This window comes from Cervus elaphus, chromosome 17 (assembly GCF_910594005.1).
Source record: "Cervus elaphus chromosome 17, mCerEla1.1, whole genome shotgun sequence".
Lineage (NCBI taxonomy): Eukaryota > Metazoa > Chordata > Mammalia > Artiodactyla > Cervidae > Cervus > Cervus elaphus.
Window position 1 is genome coordinate 38,099,387 of NC_057831.1, and position 24,572 is coordinate 38,123,958.

At 33.2% G+C, this 24,572-nt stretch overlaps 1 protein-coding gene across 13 annotated transcripts in view; it reads right to left on the reverse strand.

Annotated features, from left to right (window-relative positions):
* Window positions 1-24,572, reverse strand: part of LCORL (ligand dependent nuclear receptor corepressor like) — a 169,328-nt gene that overhangs the window by 109,240 nt on the left and 35,516 nt on the right. For 7 of the 13 annotated variants that reach the window (XM_043871087.1, XM_043871084.1, XM_043871077.1 and 4 more), the window contains exons 2-3: window positions 12,829-12,894; window positions 566-645 (exon numbers count right to left, since the gene is read on the reverse strand). In XM_043871087.1, the coding sequence (XP_043727022.1) occupies window positions 566-645; window positions 12,829-12,894 (146 nt within the window). Of the gene's footprint in view, window positions 1-565; window positions 646-3,345; window positions 3,409-12,828; window positions 12,895-24,572 lie in introns of all 13 variants that reach the window. The other 6 variants (XM_043871081.1, XM_043871082.1, XM_043871083.1 and 3 more) reach the window with 3 other exon arrangements.

Sequence of the window (24,572 nt, forward strand, 5' to 3'; positions counted from 1 at the left end):
GTTTACCCACTAACATGACCAAAATGGGTGCAAGTTTCAAAGTTCCCATTTCTTCTCAGCCATTCTCACAACAGTATTAAAAGAATTAGGACTTCCTACTGTACAAGAAGATTCTACTTGTCTAGTTTATGCCCTGTTTATAGTAGAAACTAATAATTATTTCACAGGAGATAATTATGATATCCAAAAGACTTCATGAAAAAGTAAAAATCTAAAAAGTAGTACATTATCTTCCAACCACTGATTCCTAAGAAATCAGACTGTAAGGTAGTCTCAGATCAAACCAGGCTTACCTTCGTCTATCTAAATACAAAACAGAACTGAACTGAACTTTATGAGTCAGGGAGTTCTAAGAAAGAAATGTGAAATAAGCAAAAAAGATGAGTATACTGGGATTTTCACCTGCAAGTTAAGCTAAATGTAGAGACTTCAAAATATTCTTCTCATTACCAAAATCAAGTATTTAAATTTCACTGTAAGAATTCTCAGAACAAATTAAGTTTAAAAAAATTGCGTTACAACTGTGCAATTAGTTTAGAAATAATTTTATAGCACTAAAACTTACACTGACTGCTTCTCTTTGTAGGTTACAAAATGAACATTTTTCATCCATAGACCAGTCAGTCAGCTCTTCTGGTTCACAGTCTTCAAAAGAGGGAAAAATATTGATTAAATACACTAACTTTATATAAAACAAATAAAATTACCACTCTCCACAGCAATGGGTCATACAAAAAAGCTAACTACTAAAAGTAAGGGGGAAAGGCCTAAAAAAAAATTAAACTGGTGACATTTAAAAAGAAATATGGAGAGTAATTTTGCACTATTATTGGACAAAGTAGCAAGAACAATGAGCTGGCTATAAATTCATTATCCAACAATAGAGTTTTAACACATTATTTGACCAGGAGATTTCTGCAGAAACTAACACCTGTAGCATTAATATGTCGCTGGTTAATAATGTGTTAAGTATCATTTAACCTTCTGAAATACTCGATTTATTATTGTCTACTAATTTTTATTTTCACTATGAAAGAAATCAGAACAGACAGGGAGATATGGGATAAGGGAATAAATTTGGCACAAATGACAATATAAAACAGAGAAATGGAATAAAGCACCAGAGAAACCTACAAATTTGAGAACATGGAATGCTGTCCAAGAAAATTTAATAGAAATCCACTACTAAAAAGTCATCAGATTTTTTTATTACATTGCTAAAGGCTTTGTTGTAAAAGTTAGGGCAAAAAACAAGTAAACAAGTTACATTATTCAATACGAAACATGGGTTTTTTCACAAGAATGTTCCTTATAATCCAACTACTGGAATATATTAGAGTTCGTGGAAAACATTTTCAAATGAAGGAATTTTATGAAGAAATAATAACACTGCCATCCTAACTATACTTGGTATAGACAGAGATTTTTTCAGACTTACTCCTTGCAACAGAAACTCCCTCCAATTTCTTTTCCCAAATAAGTTCATACACAGAACCTCAAATACAGAAACCATCGTCATCTGAGGCAGCTACATTACAACTAATTTGAAAAGCACTGGTATACCACAGTAATTTCTCTTATACTTTTGAAATATATAATGAAATAAATACTTGTTTTCTGCTAAACTACAAAGGAAATAAACTCATCTTTCTGGAACGATAATGAATAAATACTAGATAGGTTCAGCCCCTGTGATACTCTTGCATTAATTCAGATACATAGGTCAGAATAGAAGATCTATAATTTGTTGGAATATAAAGAGTACAGTGATAGATTCCTTTCATTTCTGGCAGTGGTCCAGAAATATTCCCATTATTTATTTAAACTTGGAAAAGAACAGGGAATGGGAGCATAAGATCCAGTATGGAGTAATGGAAAGATGACTGGATTTGAAGTCTCCAAAAATCTGGGATGGAACCTACTAGCTATAGCCTTGCTAAGCCAGGCTTTTAATTTTCATATCTGTAAAATAAGGATTCTGTCACCTAACTTATTTGTGATCAAATTTTTAAAATATTAAAATATTTTATAAACTACAAAACATCATGCAAAGGCTAACAATCCGGTAGAGTCACTAGTCATTATTTTTTAAATTCTGTACTATGACACATGTATTTAATAAAGTTAGTTTGCAGAAGACAGATAGCTTTAATTGAGTATCTGCTTAAGAAAACTGATCACTTTGTGTAAATAATCTGACAAATCAAAAGGTTTACATAATCTGTACAATTAAAAACCCAGAACTGTAGTTATGCAGGTTCATAATTTTTTCCAACTTTTTACCCAGTCATTATATCAGAATCACAGACTCACACTCTTGAATGTAAGATTATGCAGTGTCTCTTACAGAGAGTGAGGCACAGCTCTCCGACCAATGAAATGAATATATAAGAAGTGACAGTATACCACTCTAAACAGAGGCTTTAAAAGACACGGCAAATTCCCCATGGTAATTATCTTGAACTTTCACCATCCAACATCAGAAGAACTTGCCCCATAAAGCCGTTATCCATTCAGTCTGGAACGTGGAGTCATGAGGAGATGTAAACCCCATCCACAGCGTAGACTCCAATGAATAGTCACCCATAAGCATGAAATATATTTTGAAGCTGTTTGTAATGCAGCATTACTGTACTAAAACTTGACTCATATGCCAAGCATAATTTTGATAGATCAAGGAAATCTTAACTGCTTTTAAAAATTATGGCCTCAAGAACCGGAAATATGAAAGGACTCCAGCACTGGGGTTTTGTTTTTTTTTTTTTTTTAATATTTATTTGGCTGTGCCAGTCTTAAGTTGCAGTATTCAGGATCTTTAGTTGCAGCATTTGGGCTCTTAGTTTTGGCATGAGGAATCTAGTTCCCTGATCTGGGCCCCCTGCATTGGGAGTGCAGTCTTAGCCACTGGACACCAGGGAAGTCCCAATTAGGATTTTTGAAAAATAGCTAGTAGGTCTGGAAAAGATATTTTTGAAAAATCATTGAAAGGTTTCATAAAGCTTAAATGAAAAATATGTTGACTCAAGGGACAACAACTTTAGGTTAATTCAGACAATTACCAGTTGTAAAATAAAACTGGGCATGCTGAGATAATCCTTATTTATTTCAGTCATTTTAGGTGAAGTTCTTCAAGGAAATTTAATTAAAACAAATGCCTACATGGTTAAATGGCACTGAATAATCAATGATTACACAAATGCCATTAAATGTTACTATGTTTGGAAATCTATGAATTTACTTTAAAATATTTACTCTTTATATAGCAACTTTTAATTTTCAATTCAAATAAATGATGGTGGTATATACATTTTTTTATATATAGGAAAAGCGATTTTGAAAAATCACCTGGAAGCCAGACTTCTCCCTCTGTCCAGGTTGTCCTTTCAGGTCATAAAAATTAAATAAGCACTACAACAAAACACATTCATTTTATCTCTCAAACAAAATTTGACAATGAATCAGATAGTCATCTCTAAAATAAGTTGTCTCTCATTTTGAAATTTTAATACATGAAGTTATAAGCTCAAAAAGGTCAAGTTATGTACCTTATACAACTAGCCTTATTAATAAAGGCAATGTCATATATGAAAACTGATAGTAAATGAATGATAAAAATCAACCTTTCCACCATGTATACATATTCTTGTGGTCAAAGTCTGGTTCCAATCATTTATCTAATCTATCTGGGAAAGATAACAGACTTTGAAATTAGAGAGCCTTGTACTGAATCATGGTCTTTCCACATACCAGATGTGGTCTTGGACAAATTACCTTCTCTGAACATCAATTTCCTCATCTGTAAAATGAGGGTAATAATGGCATCTTAAGGCTGTAGTAAAAATTACATAAGAACATATGCAAAACACGTTAAGTCCAGAAAATGTTACTTTCATTTTCTTTTAACTAATCACACTTCTTTTGAATGTTTTTATTCTCTTCAGTACCTCTAGCCACAAAAAATAAACCTGGAGTTCCTAAAGACAAAGCTCAATGAAAAATGATTAAAGAGAATACTGAAACTAAATTTTTCATTAAGATCACAAAATAGTGATTATAACTGTTAATTTTGATAAAAGATACTGAACAGTAGGCAATATAATTAAGATAATCTTTAATTATGAACTATATATTAACTAAACTGAAATTACAGAGAAGAGAAAAACTATGATCTCATCATCTATAGAATAATGATTAACATTCTGCAATATATCCTTCCAGTTTATATTCTATGCCTTTTAAAAAATTAGGATCAGTTGATTTTTTTTAAAGATCAATAAAATGGTAAACCTCTAGCCAAGTTAAATGAGGAAAAAAAAGAAAAAACAACAGAAATGAAAGATGGGCTATCACTATTGATCTTATGAACATTAAAAGAATAACAAAAGAATATTATGGACAACATTATTTTCCCACCATTTTGGGTAAAATGGACAAACTTCTTGAAAGACACAATCTATCAAACTCACAAAAAAAATACAAAACCTCAAAAGGCACTTATCAATTAAAGGGACTAAATCAATAGTTAATAGCCTCCCCGAACAGAAAGCACCACCCCAAATGGTTTCTCCATAATCTGTTCCATGAAAGAGAAGCAGAGGAAATATTTCCTAACTCATTCTTGACTTCAAAACCTGTCTGGACACCTCACTCAAGAAGATATGAAGATAGCAAAACAGCATAGGAAATGCCATTAGAGAAATGCAAATTACGTCAAGATACCACTACACACCTATTAAAATAGTTAAGTCCAAAACACTGACGACACGAAATACTGGTCAGGATACAGAGCAAAAGGAACCTAAATTCACTGCTGGTGGAAACACAAAACAGTACAGCCACTCTTGAAGACAGGCTGACATACTCTGTCCAAAGGACCTAGCAATCATGCTCCTAGGTATTTATCCAAGTAAGCTGAAAATGTATGTCCACACAAAAACTTGCACACACGTGTTGAGAGCAGGCTTAATCATGATTGCCAAACCTAGGAAGTGATAAGGAAGTCTTTCAAATAGGTGAATGGATAAGCAAACTGTGGCACATCTGGAAAAGGCAGTTTTATTATTTTGTTCTCCTTTGTTTTAGTGTACCTCACAGATACAAAATTTTTTTTTTTTAAACAAACTGAAGGTTTGTGGCAACACTGTGCTGAGCAAGTCTATCAGCGCCATTTTTTTCAAGAGCATTTATTCACTTTGAGTCTTTTGTGTCACACATTTTTGTAATTCTCACATTTCAAACTTTTTCATTATTATATTTGCTATGGTCATCTGTGATCAGTGATCTTTTAACTATTATAATTTCTTTAGGGTGCCAAGAACTGAGCTGATATAAGATGGGAAATTTAATCAATAAATGTTCTATATGTGTTCTTTATTTTATTGAAGTATAGTTAACTTACAATGTTCTGTTAATTTCTGTTGTACAACAAAGTTATTCAGTTATATATATACATATATTATTTATATTATTTTCCATTATGGTTTAATTACAAGATATTTTATATCTTGTGCTATACAATAGGATCTTGCTGTTTAATCCATTCTATACATAGTGGTTTGTATCTGCTAACCTCAAACTCCCAATCTATCCCTTCCCACCCACTTCCTCTTGGCAACCACAAGTCTCTTCCCTATGTCTGTGAGTCTGTTTCTGTTTCATATATGAGTTCATCTGTATCATATTTTAGATTCCGCATATAAATGACATCATATTGTATTCATTTTTCTTTCTGATTTACTTCACTTAATATGATAATCTCTAAGTACATCCATGTTGTTGCAATGGCATCATTTCATTCTTTTCATGACTTAAGTACTATTCCATTGTGTATATACACCACATCTTCTTTATGCATTCATCTGTCAATGGACACTTAGGTTGCTTCTGTCTTTTGGCTATTGTGAATAGTACCACTATGAACACACGGTTGCATGTATCCTTTTGAATTATAGTTTTGTCTAAATGTATGCTCAGGAGTAGGATTATAAGCTCATATGATAACTTTATTTTTAGTTTTTTGAGGAACCTCCATACTGTTCTCCACTGTGGTTGTATCAACTTACATTCCCACCAACAGTGGAACAAGGTTCTCTTTTCTCCACTCCCTCTCCAGCATTTGTTATTTGCAGACTTTTTAATGATGGCCATTCTGACAGGTCTGAAGTGGTCAATAATTATAGTTTTGATTTACATTTCTCTAATAATTAGTGATGCTGAGCATCTTCTCATGTGCCTTTTGGCCATCTGCATGTCTTCTTTGTAGAAATGTCTATTTAGGTCTACTACCCATTTTTCAATTAGGTTATCTGTTTTTTTGTTGTTGTTGAGTTGTATGAGATGTGTGTATATTTTGGAAATTAAACCCTTGTTGGTCACATAATTTGCAAATATTTTCTCCCACTCTGTAGGGTGTCTTTTCGTTTTGCTTATGGTTTCTTTTGCTGTACAAAAGTTTTTAAGTTTGATTAGGCTCTGTTTGTTTATTTTTGCTTTTATTTCTATTGCCTTGGGAGACTGGCCTAAGAAAACATTAGTACGATTTACATCAGAGAATGTTTTGTGTAAGTTCTTTTCTCAGAGTTTTATAGTGTCATTTCTCATATTTAAGTATTTAAGCCAAGCTGACTTTATTTTTGTATATGGTGTGAGGATGTGTTCTAACTTCACTGATGTATATGCAGCTGTCCAACTTTCCCAATACCACTTGCGGAAGAGACTGTCTTTTTTTCCACTGTATATTCTTCGTGTGTGTGTTCTGACTATACCACCAAATGGCCTGTCCCCAATCTGTCTCCCTCTCATTGGGCCTTATTCCCTGAAACACAATAATACTGAAATCAGGCCAGTTAATAACCCTACAATGACCTCTAAAAGTTCAAGTGAAACGAGGAGTAGTAAGTCTCTCACTTTAAAATCAAGAGCTAGAAATGATTAAGCTTAGTGAGGAAAGCATAAAGTTGAGATAGGCTGAAGGCTAGGCCACATATGCCAAACAGCCAATTTGTGAATGCAAAGAAAAAGTTCTTAACGGAAAATAAAAGTAAACATATAAATGATAAGAAACCAGAGCAGTCTTATTTCTGATACGAAGAAAATTTTAGTGGTCTGGATAACCTGCCACAACATTCCCTTAGAGAAGTAAAGTCACTCCATCATGTCCGATTCTTTGCGACCCCATGGACTATATAGTCCATGGAATTCTCCAGGCCATAATACTGGAGTGGGTAGCCTTTCCCTTCTCCAGGGGATCTTCCCAACCCAGGGATTGAACCCAGGTTTCCCACATTGCAGGCAGATTCTTTACCAGCTCAGCCACAAAGGAAGCCCAAGAATACTGGAGTGGGTATTCTTAAACCAAAACCAAAGACATTCCCTTAAGCCAAAGCCTAATCCAGAGCAAGGCCCTAACTCCCTTCAATTCAATTAAGATTGAGAGAGGTGAAGAAGACACAGAAGTCTGAAGCAGCAGAGATTGGTTCAGGACGTTTAAGGAAGGCAACCATCTGCATAACATCAAAGTGCAAGGTGAAGCAACGGTGCTGATGCAGAAGTTGCAGCAAGCTTACCAGAAAATCTACCTAAAACTACAACAGATTTTAAATATAGATGAAACAGCCTCATACTGGAAGAAGATGCCATCTAGGACTTTCACAGCTAAAGAGGAAAGTCAATGAATGCCTTCAAAGCTTCAAAGGACAGACTGACTCTTTTGTTAGGGGCTAACAATTGCTGGTAACTTGAAGTTGAAGCCAATGCTCATTTACCATCCCCAAAACCCAAACTGTGCTCTATAAATGGGACAACAAAGCTTGGATGACAGCACATCTGTTGACAACATGGTTTACTGAATATTTTAAGCTCACTGTTGAGATCTACTACTCAGAAAATTCCTTTCAAAATGTAAATGTGACTGCTCATTGACAATGCGCCTGATCACTCAAGAGCTCCGATGGAGGTGTACAATGAGAGTTATGTTGTTTTCTTCTGCTAATACAATAGCCATTGAACGGCCCATGGATCAGGAATCATTTCCACTTTCAATTCTTATTATTTAAGAAAAACATTTCATAAAGTTATAGTTGCCATAGACAGTGATTCCTCTGATGGATCTGGGCAAAGTAAACTGAAAATTTTTGAAAAGGATTCACCATTCACCATTCACCATGAAAAACATCAATGATTCAAGGGGAGAGGTCAAAATATTAACATTAACAGGAGTTTTGAAGCAGATGATTCCAACTCTCATGGATGACTTTGAAGGGTTCCAAGACTTCAGTGGAGAAAGTAGCTGCAGATGTGGTGGAAACAGCAAGAGAACTGGAACTAGAAGTGAAAACTGAAAATGTGACTGAATCATTACAAACTCATGATAAAACTTCTTTATCATAAGAAGAAGGTGCTTCTTATGAATGAACAAAGAAAGTGGTTTCCTGAGATGGCATTTACTGGTAAAGATGCTCAGAAGACTGTTGAAATGACAACAAAGGGTTTAGAATATCATATAAACTTAGCTGGAAAAGCAATGGCAGGTTTTGAGAGGACTGACTCCAATTTTGAAAGAAGTTCTATTGTGAGTAATAGGCTATCAAATAGTGATGAATGATACAAATTGTGAAAGGAAGAGACAATCAATGTGGCAGACTTCACTGTTGTCTTATTTTAAGAAATCACCACAGCAACCACCACCTTGATCAGTCAGCAGCCACAAACATCAATGCAAGACCCTCTACCAGCAAAACAATTATGACTTGCAAAATGTTCAAGAGATGGTAAACATATTTTAGCAATAAAGTATTTTTTTAACAAAGTCACACAGTCTTTTTAAACATAATGTTATTGCACACAATAGACTATGGTACAGTGTAAACACAACTGTAAAAAACAAAAGTTTACATGCACTGGGAAACCAAAATTTCATGAGACTCACTCTGTTGTTACTCTCTTTATTGCAGTAGTCTGGAACTGAACTGGCAATACCTCTGAGGTATGCCTGTACACTTGGATAAGTCTTTGTGAACACACTGAGAAAAGCTACTATAGCTTATATAACTAAACTATAAAATAGTACTAGGTTCTCTGATTTAATATAAATAATCATCAATTCATATTACAAAACTATTCATTTTTTAGTTAATATTAGGCAATGAGTTCCTAGTAGGCAGAGATCCTATGCATTCATTTTTCTTTCCTCACTGCTCATCACAGTTTCTAACACAAAATAAGCATTCAAAATATGTTACCCAATAAATCTAAAAGGTAGTTTTGTTTGCTCAATCACAATAGTGCTAATAGGGGGAGAAAAAGATATTAAGCCAAAAATATTAAATGCTGGTCAGTGTTATAAGTCATGGATTAGCAAACCTTTACTATAAACGGCCAGAAAACATATATTTTAGGTTGTGGAGGTTATATGGTCTCTGTCACAACCATTCATATCTACTGTTGAAGTACAAAAGTAGCTATAGAAAATATGTCAAGAAACGAGAGGGGCTGTTTCCAATCAAACTGTACTAACTGGACATTCAATTTGAACTTCATATAGTTTCCACATGTCACAAAATATTAAATCTTCTTTTGATATTTTTCAACTATTTAGAAACATAAAAACCATTCTTAGCTCACAGGCCATTCAAAAACAGTCAGTAAGCTGGACCCGGCCAACATGCAATCACTTGCATACCTTTGATATAATTTCTCTTTGAAATGTGGGCACAGCTAGAGAAAAACCAATGGGATCTATCAGCCACTTTATACATGCCTACCGTACTCTTCTCATGTATTAGTAAATATCCATAGTCAGGGCAAGTAAATCAGACAATCTTACATATGAAAGAAACTAGTTTCCCGGTAAGACATGAGAAAGGACTGACTAAGGCAGAAAACAAGGGTGAATTTCTGCTTAGAAGTTATGTGACAGCAGAACAAGTGAATCTTGGGTTGGTAGAAGAGGGGCATAGAGTATAGGGAACTTTTCAGGGGGTACAAAAAAATTCACAATATTCAAAGTTTCTTTAGAGACTTGACCCTAAAAAGCAGTTAGTTATGTTTTCCCCAAAAGGACAAAAAGTTGTGAGAAGGGATCAAAGAAGACAAAGTCAGAACTTCTGTTTCCAACAAATTAAAAATTAGGAACACTCAAAAGCTTCTTTCAAAACCATTCGATTTGGAGGCGACTCTGAACAGATTTCAAGAATTAAAATATGAACTCCTCAAAATATAAATATATATGATAAAAACCTTTAAATTAAAAAACACACTGTATACCAGAGTTGACTTTTAAGGTAGCAGTATGAAATTTAGAACATATTTTTCCACAAAATAGTAGCAAATTGGCAATGCAATCTATTTAACTTAAATGTATTACAAACTAAAAATACTATGCACTTAATTTTATAGTAAAAAATAATTTAGAGTAATATATAAGGATCCCATGCTAACCAATTAATCTGATACCTGTGTTTTGGACAGTGAATAACAAAGGTTTAGATTTCCAATGATTTAGATAAAAACATACACTCATCTAATGTGCCTCCTGAATGTAGATTTGTATAACGAGAAATATCTACACTTGGTAATCCTAACATCTAAATATTAAGCCATTTTAAACAATGATAAGAACAAAGAAAGCAAACACTTAAGAAGAGTATAAGAAAAAAGCTGGAGACGTCTATAGTGGATCGCTTCCACAAACCTTTTCAAAGGCTCTTCTACACTTTGATAGCAGTGTTGTAACTTTCCTTCAATATATAATATGGCTGTCTTTCTTTACCCTTGCACACATATAGATTTATTACTATAATTAGTATCATCCCTCTTAAGTCTGTAACTTTGATTAGAAGCCTTTTTTAAAAAAAATTCAAAAATGTAAAGAAAAGAAGGAAGATTTTACCTAAGAAACCTGGAAGAAAAAACATTTAGGGTGAAAAACGGCAACATCAATATGCGCCTGTGTTTGAGAAAAAGATTGAGTTCCACAGCTTAGCTAATTTTATAAATCCTGCCATCAAAAAAAGCACAAAAGAGGATATAAAGTACAAGATCTACCAGAATTAAAAGAAAAAATGGGATGAATATAAGCAACAGGTATAATTCACTAAATTATCACAGATATATGATTTAATACTTTTCTGCCATTAAAAATGATGATACAGAACTTCATATATTTAAATGATATACTAGTGAACAAAATTAGTAAGCACAAAAACCTATACACACTGTACACACAGTATGTACTACTTTAATAGAAAAATAATTACATCCAAACATATATTTTAAATTTATATACAAATGTTAAAGGATATCTATGGGGTCGTGGAACTAAGAGTAATATTTTATTTCAGATTTATTTGTATTTTCTAGTTTCTAAAAGTGAACATGTGTTACTTGTATATCAAGGAAATACTAGTCTAAAAACAAAATATAAGACTTTATTTCATTAGGACTTTCTGCCCTTTATATACGAAACAACTAATTTCTGAAGGAACATAAATATATACCTATATAATTATATAAAGATAAATGAAATTCGGGGAAGCTTAAGAGTTACAAGTTGCATCTGGGTTATCAGCAGGCAATTAAGTATAACGCTGTTTCTGATCTGAATGAGGACAGTAGGTCTAAAAAGAAAGGTTGAAGAAATACCAAACATATGTTAAATACTTGTTTTTTTAGATTTTTTTTCCTTTCTTCATTTACATGCTCAGAAAAATAAGTGAAAATAAAACCAGTTTTGCTTATAAATATATCAGGTAAAAATACTTAATGCAGTATTAAACTATGCTAAATGAAATAAGAAATGAATAAAGATATGAAAAGATTTTAGCCATAAGAATGATAAAACACTAGAACAGCAACAACAAAAAACACTAGAACAGGCACATTTTTGAGTCTTCATCCTAAAAGTCATGTTCTGCATGGGTATCATTCATCTGACTGAACATGGGTGGTTGGCACAAATGGTCTTTGATACAGATTTCAGCTCTATGGTTCATAACTCAATTATTCTGCTCAACATTAAAAAATGAGAGAGAGAGGATGAGTGGAAACTTGATTGCTCCTAACATCACTATCTCTCCCTCAACTCAAAAGATTTATTTGCACAAAATATCTTGGGTCTTTGTAGAATGGGAAGTACCAGGAGAACAGAAGATAACAGAGTTAGCATATAAAACTGAACAGGTAAGAGATTCAGAAAGAATTATACCAAAACCAAACAAGAAAATCTACACTAACATCACTCATTTTGTGAATGAGCTATACTATAAAATTTCAATGTCTACAAAAATGTCCTCTCATAATGCTCTGTTTCCAAGCAAGAAATAAAAAACTAAACTATATCACAGCAATTATAGCATAGATCAAAATTTTCTACCAGGATTTATGCTAAAGTGTTTGGAAGAGGAGGCTATAATAAACAACAAATGGTATTAAAGCTCTGAACACACACAGCAGGATACCTCAGAGCAACATCTGAGTTCCAGGCTGCCTGTATCGTAAGTAATGAGAGATTTATTTAATTGAACCCCTTTGAGTCCTCTTTAAGAGTAAGTCAGGGAACATAATGTTTAAAACAACAAAAGTTAAATTTTATCATTAAGCTAAAAACCAAGCTTTGTTTCCTATTTTGTACTAAAATAGTGTACTAAAGTTATAATATTAATAACATTATGTAATAACAGAAATAATATTTGGATCATTTATTTTAAAGTATTTTCTAATTAAAAAAGATCACAAATTCATTTTAATATAATGTTAGTATAAAACAACTATTTTTCACTTGTAAAATGAACTGAAGATTAAAATTTTTAAATAGAATTTAAGAATTATTACCTTCAAATAAACTGAGGTCTCTTCGTAGCCGTGGTCCATAAAGCCCTTCTAAAATACTCTCAAAACCTGTGTTATTAAAGAGAGAAAAGTATATTAGCTACTAAAAAAGCTTACCCATAAACTCTACGTGAGAGTGAGAGTGTGTGTGTGTGTGTGTGTGTGTGTGTGTGTGTGTGAACACGCACACCTTCAGCTGTATCTGACTCTGTGACCCCATGGACAGTAGCCCACCAGGCTCCTCTGTCCATGGAATTTTCCAGGCAAGAATACTAGAGTGAGTTACCATTTCCTCCTCTAGAGGATCTTTCTGACCTAGGGATCAAACCCATGTCTCTTGTGTCTCCTGCACTGGCAGGTGGATTCTTTACCACTGTGCCACCTGGGAAGCCACACTCTATATCAATCTGATAATTTTAACATACTATGAGGTGTCAGTTTCCCTTTAGATGAATTAAGCTGAACTGGGAATATATAAAACATAGTAAAAAGTCACACAATGACTATCAGGAATTATGATTGTAAAAAATATATATATATAAATATTCAAATGTAAATATTCACTTCTAAAACAAGTAAACTTCTTTGTCATTTTGAAACATTCCCAGGTTAAAATAATGGGCAGGTTTGTTTTGCAATGACTTTGTAGAGAGAAAAAGAATAACTGGAAAAGACACGTATTACAATCCTGTTTATACTGGTTATGAAAAAATGTTAACTTTTTAAAAAGTAGCATCTTTAACTTCAATTTTAAAAGTGAGTAAATGAGTGTCAATACGGAGAAATTCTTGCGATTTCTTACAATTTAAACCTACTTGCAAAAATTAAAAAACAATCTTGCCTTGTTTGAAGGAAAAAACTACTGAAAATCTTATTAACAAAACTCTAGTTCATAAATTCAGAGTATACTACTTTCTGGATATACTAAGATTTTATAATTTTCTTTTTGAAGTCTGTATCATATTCAGTATTAAGAAAGTTACTGACAAACTATAAGACATCCCGAGGAAAATGGCCAGGATGGCAAAATAACTGGGAAAACAAGAAAAGGAACTACTTTAAGGATGTTTAAATTATGAAGGAAAAAAACTAAACACAGCATGATAGCCCGAAAAACGAACTATAAAGTAGATTTTCTATGCAGTTATTTTTAAACTATAAAAGAGTAGAAATGTTTCTAGAGGAATGTTTTGTAAATCATAAAAAGTTTTTAAAAAACAAAAATCTCTATAGTCAAGATGCATGTTAAAATCAATGATCTCAGTCAAAAAGTGACATTAACTTAGTAGACTATGAAGAAATGATGCATCTTAGAACTAATGTCTTAAAATTTTACCAAGTAAGATAGCTACCATGATACTTGGTAAATACGTACTTTAATAAAATTTCTGTGAAATGATTCAGAGCTAGTTCCCACAGTGGAAAGTTCAGGTAGAAAAGTGAATGAACTCCCACCAGAGAATGCTTTCAAGAATGCTTACAGAAAAGACTTACTATTAGACAAAAGATTCAGAAGAAACAAGCCCCAAATCTCTATTTACAAGATATTCATTTTCTGTGATCAATTTACTCCAAAAGTAATACTGCAAACAACTACTTTAGAATACTATTCTGTGGTATTTTGCACAAACTGTATAGGCCCTCCCTAGATAAGCATACTGAATTTAAACAATGAATATTTCCTAGATTTAAGTCTGAAAAGAAAGCAAACAGGGACTTACATTTTTGTTCTACTGGATTTCTCAGCTCTTCAAAAGATTAAGATCAAGATCTTACATATAGCCTGCTAAGATTTATTTATACTGCATAACATTGGTGCTAAATTAAATGATACCTTTAGTTAAAAAGTTTTGTTTTTTGTGAGCTTATAGAAACACAGTTGATGTTTGTATATTGACTTTGTATCTGAAGACATTGCTAAACTCTAATTATAATAATTCATCTGGAAATGCTCTTCAGTTCAGCTCAGTCGCGTCCGACTCTTTGAGACCCCATGGACTGCCGCACGCCAGGCTTCCCTGTCCATCACCAACTCCCAGAGTTTACTCAAACTCATATGTATTGAGTCAGTGATGCCATCCAACCATCTCATCCTCTGTCGTCCCCTTCTCCTCCCACCTTCAATCTTTCCCAGCATCAGGGTCTTTTCCAATGAGTCAGTTCTTCACATCAGGTGGCCAAAGTATTGGGAGTTTCAGCTTCAGCATCAGTCCTTCCAATGAATAGTCAGGACTAATTCCCTTTAGGATTGACTGGTTTGATCTCCTTGCAGTCCAAGGGACTGTCAAGAGTCTTTTCCAACACCACAGTTCAAAAGCATCAATTCTTCGGTGTTCAGCTTTCTTTATAGTCCAACTCTCCTATCCATACATGACTACTGCTCTACATACACAAATATATCACCTATAGATAATGGTAGGTTGTTTTTGTTGTTGTTCCTTTTTAATCCTTATAGATGTCTTGTTTCTGGCCCTTGCTTCACTGTCTTATCTAGGACCTCAGTATGATGTTGAAAATTGGTGGTGGCAGTAAGCACTGTTGACTTACACCCGACCTAAATGGGAAAGCATTCCAAGTTTTATCATTAATAAGTATGTTTGTTGTTTTAAGAGAAATACTGCTTATCACACTAAGGAAGTTCATTCTATGTTTAGCTTGCTACAAGGGTTTCCCTGCCATGCAAAGATACTGAATTTTATCAAATCAATCAGTCAGTTTATATTTGATTTATAATACTGTATTCCAGGTATATGACACAGTAATTCAGTATTTTTATAGGCTACACTCCATATAAAGCTATTATAAAATACTGACTATATTCCTTGTGCTATAGATTACAATCCTATAACTTATTTATTTCATACCTAGTAGTTTGTACCGCTCAATCCCTTTCACATAGTTTGCCCATTCTTTCACTCCTCTTCCCTCTGGTAACTAGTAGTTTGTTATATCTGTAAGTCTGTTTTGCTATATTTGTCAATTTGTTTTAGTTTTTAGATTTCATTTATAAGTGAAAAGATAAGTATTTGTCTTGCTCTGTTTGATTCATTTCACAAACCACAATACCTTCTAAGTCCATCCACCTTGTCACAAATGACAAAATTTCTTTCTTTCTCATTTTTTACAGGTGAGAATCAAATTTGACTTTACCTATAGATGGTAAAGAATCTGCCTACAGTGCAGTAGATCCGGGTTTGGTCCCTGGGTCAGGAAAATCCCTTGGAGAAGGGAATGGCAACCCACTCCAGTATTCTTGCCTGAAGAATTTGGTGAACAAAGGAGCCTGGTGGGCTACAGTCCATAGGGTCGCAAAGAGTTGGACACGACTGAGAAACTAACACTTTCACTTTCCAAATTAATTTCTTAACCATATGACTTCCTTGGTAGCTCAGACAGTAAAGAATCTACCTGCAGTGCATGAGATCTGGGTTTGATTCCTGGGTCAGGAAGATCCCCTGGAGAAGCAAATAGCAACCCACTCCAGTATTCTTGCCTGAAGAATTTCATGAATAAAGGAGCCTTGTAGGCTACAGTCCATGGGGTCGCAAAGAGTCGGACACGACTGAGTAAATAACACTTTCACTTTTCACCAAATTTATTTTGAATTTACTGAAATAACCATGTCATTCTTCTTTCTTAAATCTCTTAATATAGTGATATAGTGAATTACATTGAATAAAACGCCTATTCCTGGGAAAATCCAACATTATCATGAGATATATTTGCTGGGTTTCTTGATTAGCCTTTTCAAATTTTGGCATCTATGGTCACTAATGAGACTAGTCTGTAAATTTCCTTTGTACTTGATCAAGTATTTATATGAATGTTATGCTACCCTCAAAAAATGAGTGGCAATGTCCTTTCTTTTCCTCTTCTCTGAGAAAATAGTAAGAAATATAGGATGCCTTGCTTGAAGATTTAAAACAATATGCCAGAGATGCCAACTGGGAATAAAGTCTTTCTGAAGCACTTACCACTGATCAAATTTATTTCACCGATAAAGCAGGGGTCCCCAACCCCTGGGCAATGGACCTCTACCAGTTCAAGGCTTGTTAGGAACCAGGCCACACAGCAGGAGGTGACTGGCCGGGTAGGTGAGTGAGCAAATCTTCATCTGTATTTATAGCTGTTACCCATCACTCACATTATCAACTGAGCTCAGGAAAACAAGCTCAGGGCTCTCACTGATTCTGCATTATGGTGAGCTGTATAATTTATTTTATTATATAGCACAATGCAACAATAACAGAAATAAAGTGCACAATAAATGTAATTCACTTAATCATTCTGAAACCATTCACTCCACTCCAGCCCCATCCACGGAAAAATTGTCTTCCATGAAATGGTCCCTGGTGCCAGAAAGGCTGGGGACAGCTGTGATAAAGGACTATTCACAAATTCTATTTCTTACATTAGTCGTAGTTTTCTGGGAACTTGCCCATTTCAACTATATTTTCCAATTTATTTGCGTTAAGATATTTCCTTGTATGTTTCCATCTTAATGTCAACGGTATTGGCAGTCATGTCCTTTTTGCTTCTCATTCCACATGTTGGTTACTTATTTTTCTTTTTCTTCAGCTGAGCTCATTAAAAGTTTCTCTTTTTTTAATATTTAAAAAGAATTATTTTTTGATTCCTTGATCTCTATTGCATGTCTGTTTTCTTACCCATTAATTCCTGTTTCTGTTTTTATTTCCTCCTCCCCTTTATTTTATTTTGCTCTAACTTTTTCTTCTTGAAATGGATTTTAGCTCACTTACTTTCAGCCTTATTCTCTAACATATGCATTTAAAGTTGTTGATTTCCATCTAATAAGCTGCATTCCGCAACTTTCAGTACGTCATATTTTCTCATCATTCAATCTAAGTATTTCCTAATTTCCATTATGACTTCTTTTTAGATTTCCAAATATACAGTGTACCCTTTTTATAGATATCTAATGTAATTATACTGTAGTAAAAGAAAAAGTCCAACATAATTTCAATCCTTTGAAATTTTCTGAGACTTTTTATGGCCATATAATTTTTGAAAATTCACTACATATGCTTGAAAAGAATGTGTACTCTAAAACTGCTGGATGCAGCATTGTGCTCTTTAATCAACCTTATACAGTTTTGGGTTTTCATGCCTGTTTTTTTTCTATCAATTGTTGAGAAAAGTAAGTACAATCTTCTATGAAATTGTGGCTCTGTCTATTTCTTCTGTATTTCTTCAAAATACTGCTTTACAAGTTTTTGAGGCTATGTTATAAAGTGCTTATAACTTTATAACTGTTATATCATCCTGGTGAACAGAACTTTATATATTATGAAGCAAATCTTTTTATTTCTAGTAATGATTTTTGCATTTGACTACATGGCCTTTTTATACACTTATAAAACATTTTTGTCTCCCTACTGTCTTTTTCAATTATTTCTTTACAACCTTTCTATATCATTAAATAACATGTAATTTCTATTTTTTTAAAATACTATAACATTTTGCCAAAATTCAGTAATAAGAGTTTATATTTGAGTTTAAATTCCTTATCTGTTTTTGTTCTATTGTATCAAGCTTTATTTTTTCACCTTTCTTGCAAACTTTGGAGTTTACTGAATATTTATCACTTAATTTTCTTTTTCCTCTATCAGTATGAAAATTATGCCTTCTATTTTTATTCTTTTTGACATTATCCCAGAAATTAGGATATAGGTCTAACATTAATCAGATCCTTACTCATCCTTCCATGACATAGACCTCCAATTTATGCTACTGCTCTATATATTTCATTAAACATTATGACCTTTTACATTTGTGCACACATTTACCACTGTCTCTGCTCTTTATTACTTATCATATCTCAGAGTACTGATCTAGGAATAGTTTCCCTCTGCCTTAAGTACCTCCTTTACTAAATACCTGTTGTTAACACCTTTCCTAAGACTCCCATCAAAAGTATCTAAGTTGTTCTCACAATATACTTCAATATACTTTCATGCTGCTCTCTCTCCCTCCTGTATTTTACTTTTCTTTCTCTTTTCTTAACTGCATTTGGTTAATTCGTTCTACTACATATATATATATTCCACTTCACAAGTTCCATCTATTGCACAATCAACTGACAAACACATCCTGATTTTTTACAGTCAATTTTATAGAGATAAAACTGTCATACAATACTACGCACCAATTTTTAAAAATAAAGTTCAATAAATTTTGATAAATGCATACTCTCATTTAACTAAAAACAATCAAGCATAGAATATTTCTATCAACTCAAAATAGTATCTTTGTGCCATGTGACTAAATTTTCTGGAACAACCCAAAGCCCAAAGAAACACTAACCTATTTTCTGTCATTATACATTAGACCTGTCTTTTCTATAGCTGCATATAAATGGAATCAAAGCATATATTGTTTTGGGTCTAGCTTCTTTTGCTCAGCAACCCATTAATGAGATTTATCCATGCTCTTGCATGTATTAACAGTACTTTTACTTTCTATGGATATAGGACAACTTGTTTATTAAGTCTCATGTTGATGGACATTTGAGTGTTTGAAAGTCTTTGTGAATAAACATTATCATTTCTCTTGAATAAAATGTTATTTCTGGGCTGAGTGGTAAGATTGTTTTGGTTGTTAATACTTCAAGGAACTGAACAGCTGTTTTGCAAAACAGCTGTATTCTCTGACATTCCCACCAGTAATATGTGAGAGATTCAGTTGCACCACATCCTTATCAACATATAGCACTGTCAATTTTCTAACTTTAGCCCTCTAATAAATATGTATGGGCATATAATTGTGGTTATAATTTGCAATTTCTTGATGAATAATGATTTTAAGCATTCTTTCTATAGAAATGTCTTTATTTTGTTATGGCAACAGAGTTATACTTGCTTCATAAAGCAAACTGGGAAATGAACCATCCTTTTCTATTTTCTGAGTTTGCATACAGTAGTATCTATTCACTAACCGGAAACCAGACCTAGAGTTTCTTTTCAGCAAAGTTTTACATTATGAATGCTGTTTTCTAATTCAACAGAAACCTATTCAAGTTATGTATTTCTTAATTGATCAGTTTTGGTTGTTTGTATCTTACAATTTATAATATTTGTCTAAAATTGTTCAAAAGATTTTCATACTACCCTTTTATTGTCTGTACAATCTGCAGTGATACGCCTCTCATTCTCTGTATCAGTTTAATTACCTGCTTTACTTTTTTTATTGATCACTCTGGCCAAAATTTTTGCAATTTTACTGATTTTTTCAAAATACCACTTGTGGTTTCAATAATTTTACTGTCCACCTTTTTCTGTCGTTTCATTCTGCCCTACCTTTATTATATTCTTCCCTATAATTATTTTTTACTTCATTATCTTTGCAGTTATCTTTCTAGGTTATTAAGGTAAAAGCTTAGAACACTGATAAGTGACTTTTGTCCTTTTCTAATAAAAACATCTGAAACTATACATTTCTCCTTACTCACTACTTTAGATCAATCTCATAAACTCTGATAAATTATCTTTTCATTTTCATTCAGTTAAAAATGTTTGTAATTTCACTTATGGTGCCTTATGTGCCCAGGTTTATATCATGTACTGTTTAATTTCTAAATATTTGGGAATTTTCCAGAAATCGGTTACTGAATCCCAACTGAATTCCTTGTGTTCATAAAACATGCTTTGTTAGGTTATAATCATTTTAAATTTATTGAGACTTAATTTCCAGGTAGCATATGATATACTGTGTTAGTGAATATTCTATGAACACTTGAAAAGAATGTGTATTTGCAGTTGTTGGGGGGAATGTACTATAAATGTCATTTAGGTCCAGCTGACAAAATGTTCTTTAAGTCTTCTATATTTCTATTGGTTTTCTGTCTAATCTTTCTCTTTTAAGTTCTATCAGTTTTTGTGTCATGTATTTTGAATCTCTGATATTAATGCATTTTTAACATTATGTCTCCTTTGTGAATTGACTTCATCATTATTATAAAATGCTCCTCTTTATCCTTGTTCTAAAGTCCTGTAAGAGCTTTTGCACACCAAAGAAAACCATAAAGCGGACTAAAAGAACCCTCAAAATGGGAGAAAATATTTGCAAACAAAGCAACGGACAAAGGATTAATCTCCAAAGTATACAAGCAGCTCATGCAACTCAATATAAAAAAGAAAAACCACCAAACAATGGGTAGAAGACCTAAATAGACATTTCTTCAAAGCAGACATATAGATGGTCAACAAACACATGAAACAATGCTCAACACAGTTCATTATTAGAGAAATAAAAACCAAAACTACCATCAGGTATCATCTCAGTGTCTGCGATGTTCATTTATGTTGCAGCACGTATTATTACTTCACACCACATTTGTACATCCATGTGATAGCTGATGGACTGTTTTCACATTTTTGGCTTATTGTCAATAATGCTACTATGTACATTTGTGGACATGTATTTTCATTTCTATTGGGTAAGTACACATAGAAATGAAATTTCTAGGCTATATGGTATTTTTATGTTAACATTTTAGGAAACCACCAAACTGTTTTGCAAAGTAACTAGACCATTTTTATATACTCCCACTAGTATTTTCTCCAGTCTTACCACTTGTTTTTTCAACTATAGCCATTTCGGTGAGTATGAAGTAGTATCTCATTTTCCTAGTGACTAATGATATTGAACATCTTATTGATGTGCTTATTGGAGTAGGAAATGGCAACCAACTCCAGTATTTTTGCCTGGAAAATTCCATGGACAGAGGAGCCTGGTGGGCTACATCCACAGGGTCACAAAGAGGGAGACCCGACTGAGCACGCACACTGTATTATTGGTAATTCAAATATGTTCTTCAGTAAAATGTCTATTCAAATCCTTTGCTCATTTTTTTTTTTAAGTATTTATTTGGCTGCAAATTCTAGTACCCAGACCAGGGATTGAATCCATGTCCCCTGCATTTGAAGTATAGAGTCTCAACCACTGGACCAGAGAAGTACCTGCTTATTTTTTAGTTGGGGTCATTTGCCTTTTCATTATTGAGCTACAAAAGCTCATATGGATATAGGGTCCTTATCAGATATATGATCTATCTGCAAATATTTTCTACAAGTCAGTGGGTTGTCTTTTCACTTTCATAATGTTGTCTTCTGAAGCACAAAGGTTTGTAACTTTGAGTCCAATTTATCAATCTTTTTTGTGTGTATCTGTTTTTAGGCTCCCCATTATTTGTCTACTCCTAAGTGAATATCACAATGTGTTAAGGATTAATATTTGATGATTTTAAAAAATATTCCTAATATCACTCAATGGCTTTCTTAACAAAGGTTCAGCATATCATTTATTGGAGCTACTCTTGCTTATAGTCTCTATGATCAACTAAAAATGTCAACTCAAAAGAAAAAAAAAAAAACACTTGTTTCTTTTTGGTATATGGATGTAGCCAAATTATATCCAGTAAACTTATTATACTTTTCTGATAGTTTTAATAATATACATATGGATTTTCTTATATTATTATATACAAATGCCTATGGAAAACTACAACTGTAAAGTCCTTTCGAATCACTGTGCTTCCCCGCTCTTTAATTTTATTATTTTGCCTAAGGCCTCCACTTGATGTTAAACAGAACTGGAAACATCCTACATACACAAGAAGAAAGATGAAAATTATAGCATGCTTCACATCCAAAACTCTGCAACACAGAAGATAATGGAATGACACCTTTAAAGTGCTGAAACTATCAACCCAGAATTTTGTACTTAACAAAAATATCCTTCAAAAATAAAGGTGAAATAAAAACATTTCAGACAGACAAAAACTGAGAGATTACCAGAAGACCTGCACTACAAGAAATGTGGAAGAAAATTCTTCAGGCAGAAGAATATGTGACAACTCAGACATCTGGATCTACAGAAAGAAATGAAGATTCCCCCAAATGGATAAAGAGGAAAAGAAATGTAAAAGAAAATTTCCCATTTGAGGGGACCAAGTCAAACTTGAAAGATTTTGCATAGCAAACCACAAACAAAATGCAAAGACACCCTACAGAGTGAAAGAAAATATTTGCAAATGATGTGACTGACAAGGGCTTAATTTCGAAAATATAAAAACAACTCACACAACTTAATATGAAAAAAAAAACTAAAACCCTATCAAAAAATGAGCAGGAGACCTAAACTGACAATTCTTCAAAGAAGACATACAAATGGTCACATAGCCTGGAAAGGTGTGTATGCGGAATCTTGGCAGGTGCTTTAGCACCTTCAAAAGTCAGTTTTTCTAGGCTGATTCAGTGAGACTCATAAAGGTATTATTTGGTTTATAATTCCAAGTCAACTGATTTTGCTGTTTAGTGATAAGATAGAGCAATGCTAAAAAGAAACTTTGCTAAGAAAGAGATCTAGTAAAGGAACTGGTATATCCATAATACAAACTCTTAACTACTTACATTTCTGGGAGGAAAAAACAAAAACTAAGTGGCCATTTTAATTTCTTAAACCATGTTTCTTTCCCCTTTGGGGCTAACCTTTATATGGTGTTCTGCCAGAATTTCTCCTCTTTTTCAATATATAAACATCGTTTTTCATCCTATAATACAGGTTGCCTTCACAAATGCATATTAGCTGAAAGAATTTCAGTTTAAAAAAAAAAAACAAAAAAACATGGAAAACAGTATGAAGGTTCCTTAAAAAACTACAAGTACAGCAACCACACGATCCAGCAATTCTACTCCTGGACATATAGCTGGGTAAGATGAGAACTCAGTTTGAAAAGATACATGCACCCCGATGTTCATAGCAGTACTATTTAAAACATCCAAGACGTGGCAAGCAACTTATGTGTCTATCAACAGATGAATGGGTAAAGATGTTGTACACACACACACACAGGAATAAAGAATAAAATACTGCCATTTGCAGTACATGGATGGACCTTGAGACAATCATAAGCAAATCAAATGAGAAAGATAAATATCACATGGTATCACTTAAATATGAAATCTTAAAAATAACACAAATAAGTTTATTTACAAAACAGAGACAGATTCAAAGACATAGAAGAAAAACTTATGGTAAGGGGAAAGGGGGAGGGATATTTTAGGAGTATGAGATAAAGAGAAACACACTACTATGTATAAAATAATCAATGAGGATTTACTGTATAGTACAGGGAACCATATTCAGTATCTTGGAATAGTCCATTCTTGGAAAAGAATCTGAATATACACATAAACACACACACATATGCACACATCTGGATCACTTTGCTGTACACCTGAATTAGCACAATAATGTGAATTAACTATACTTTAATCTTTAAAAAGATAAGTTTCCCAGTTTTAATTGCTCTAAAAGATAACTGACCAAAGTAAAAATAGTAGCAATACTGGTTAACAGCATATGTAAAATTTTTGCAAATAACATATTTGATAAAGAATTTATATATAGAAAATATAGAGAACTCTTGAGAAAACCCCTTAAATATTTTTTAAAAAGGGTACCGGACACATCACTAAAGAAGACAAAGGGATGGCAAATTAGCATATGAAAGGTAGTTACATTTATCATTGATATGCAAATTAAAAACCCAACAAAACATCACTACATACCTACTAGAATGTAGGTATCATGTGGCTAATATCACATGCTAGTAGGGATGCACAGCAACTGGATTTCTCATAAACTACACTATGGAATGCCAAGTGGCCTAACTACTTTGGAAAACAATTTGACAGTTTCTAATAAGGTAAACACACACTAGCACA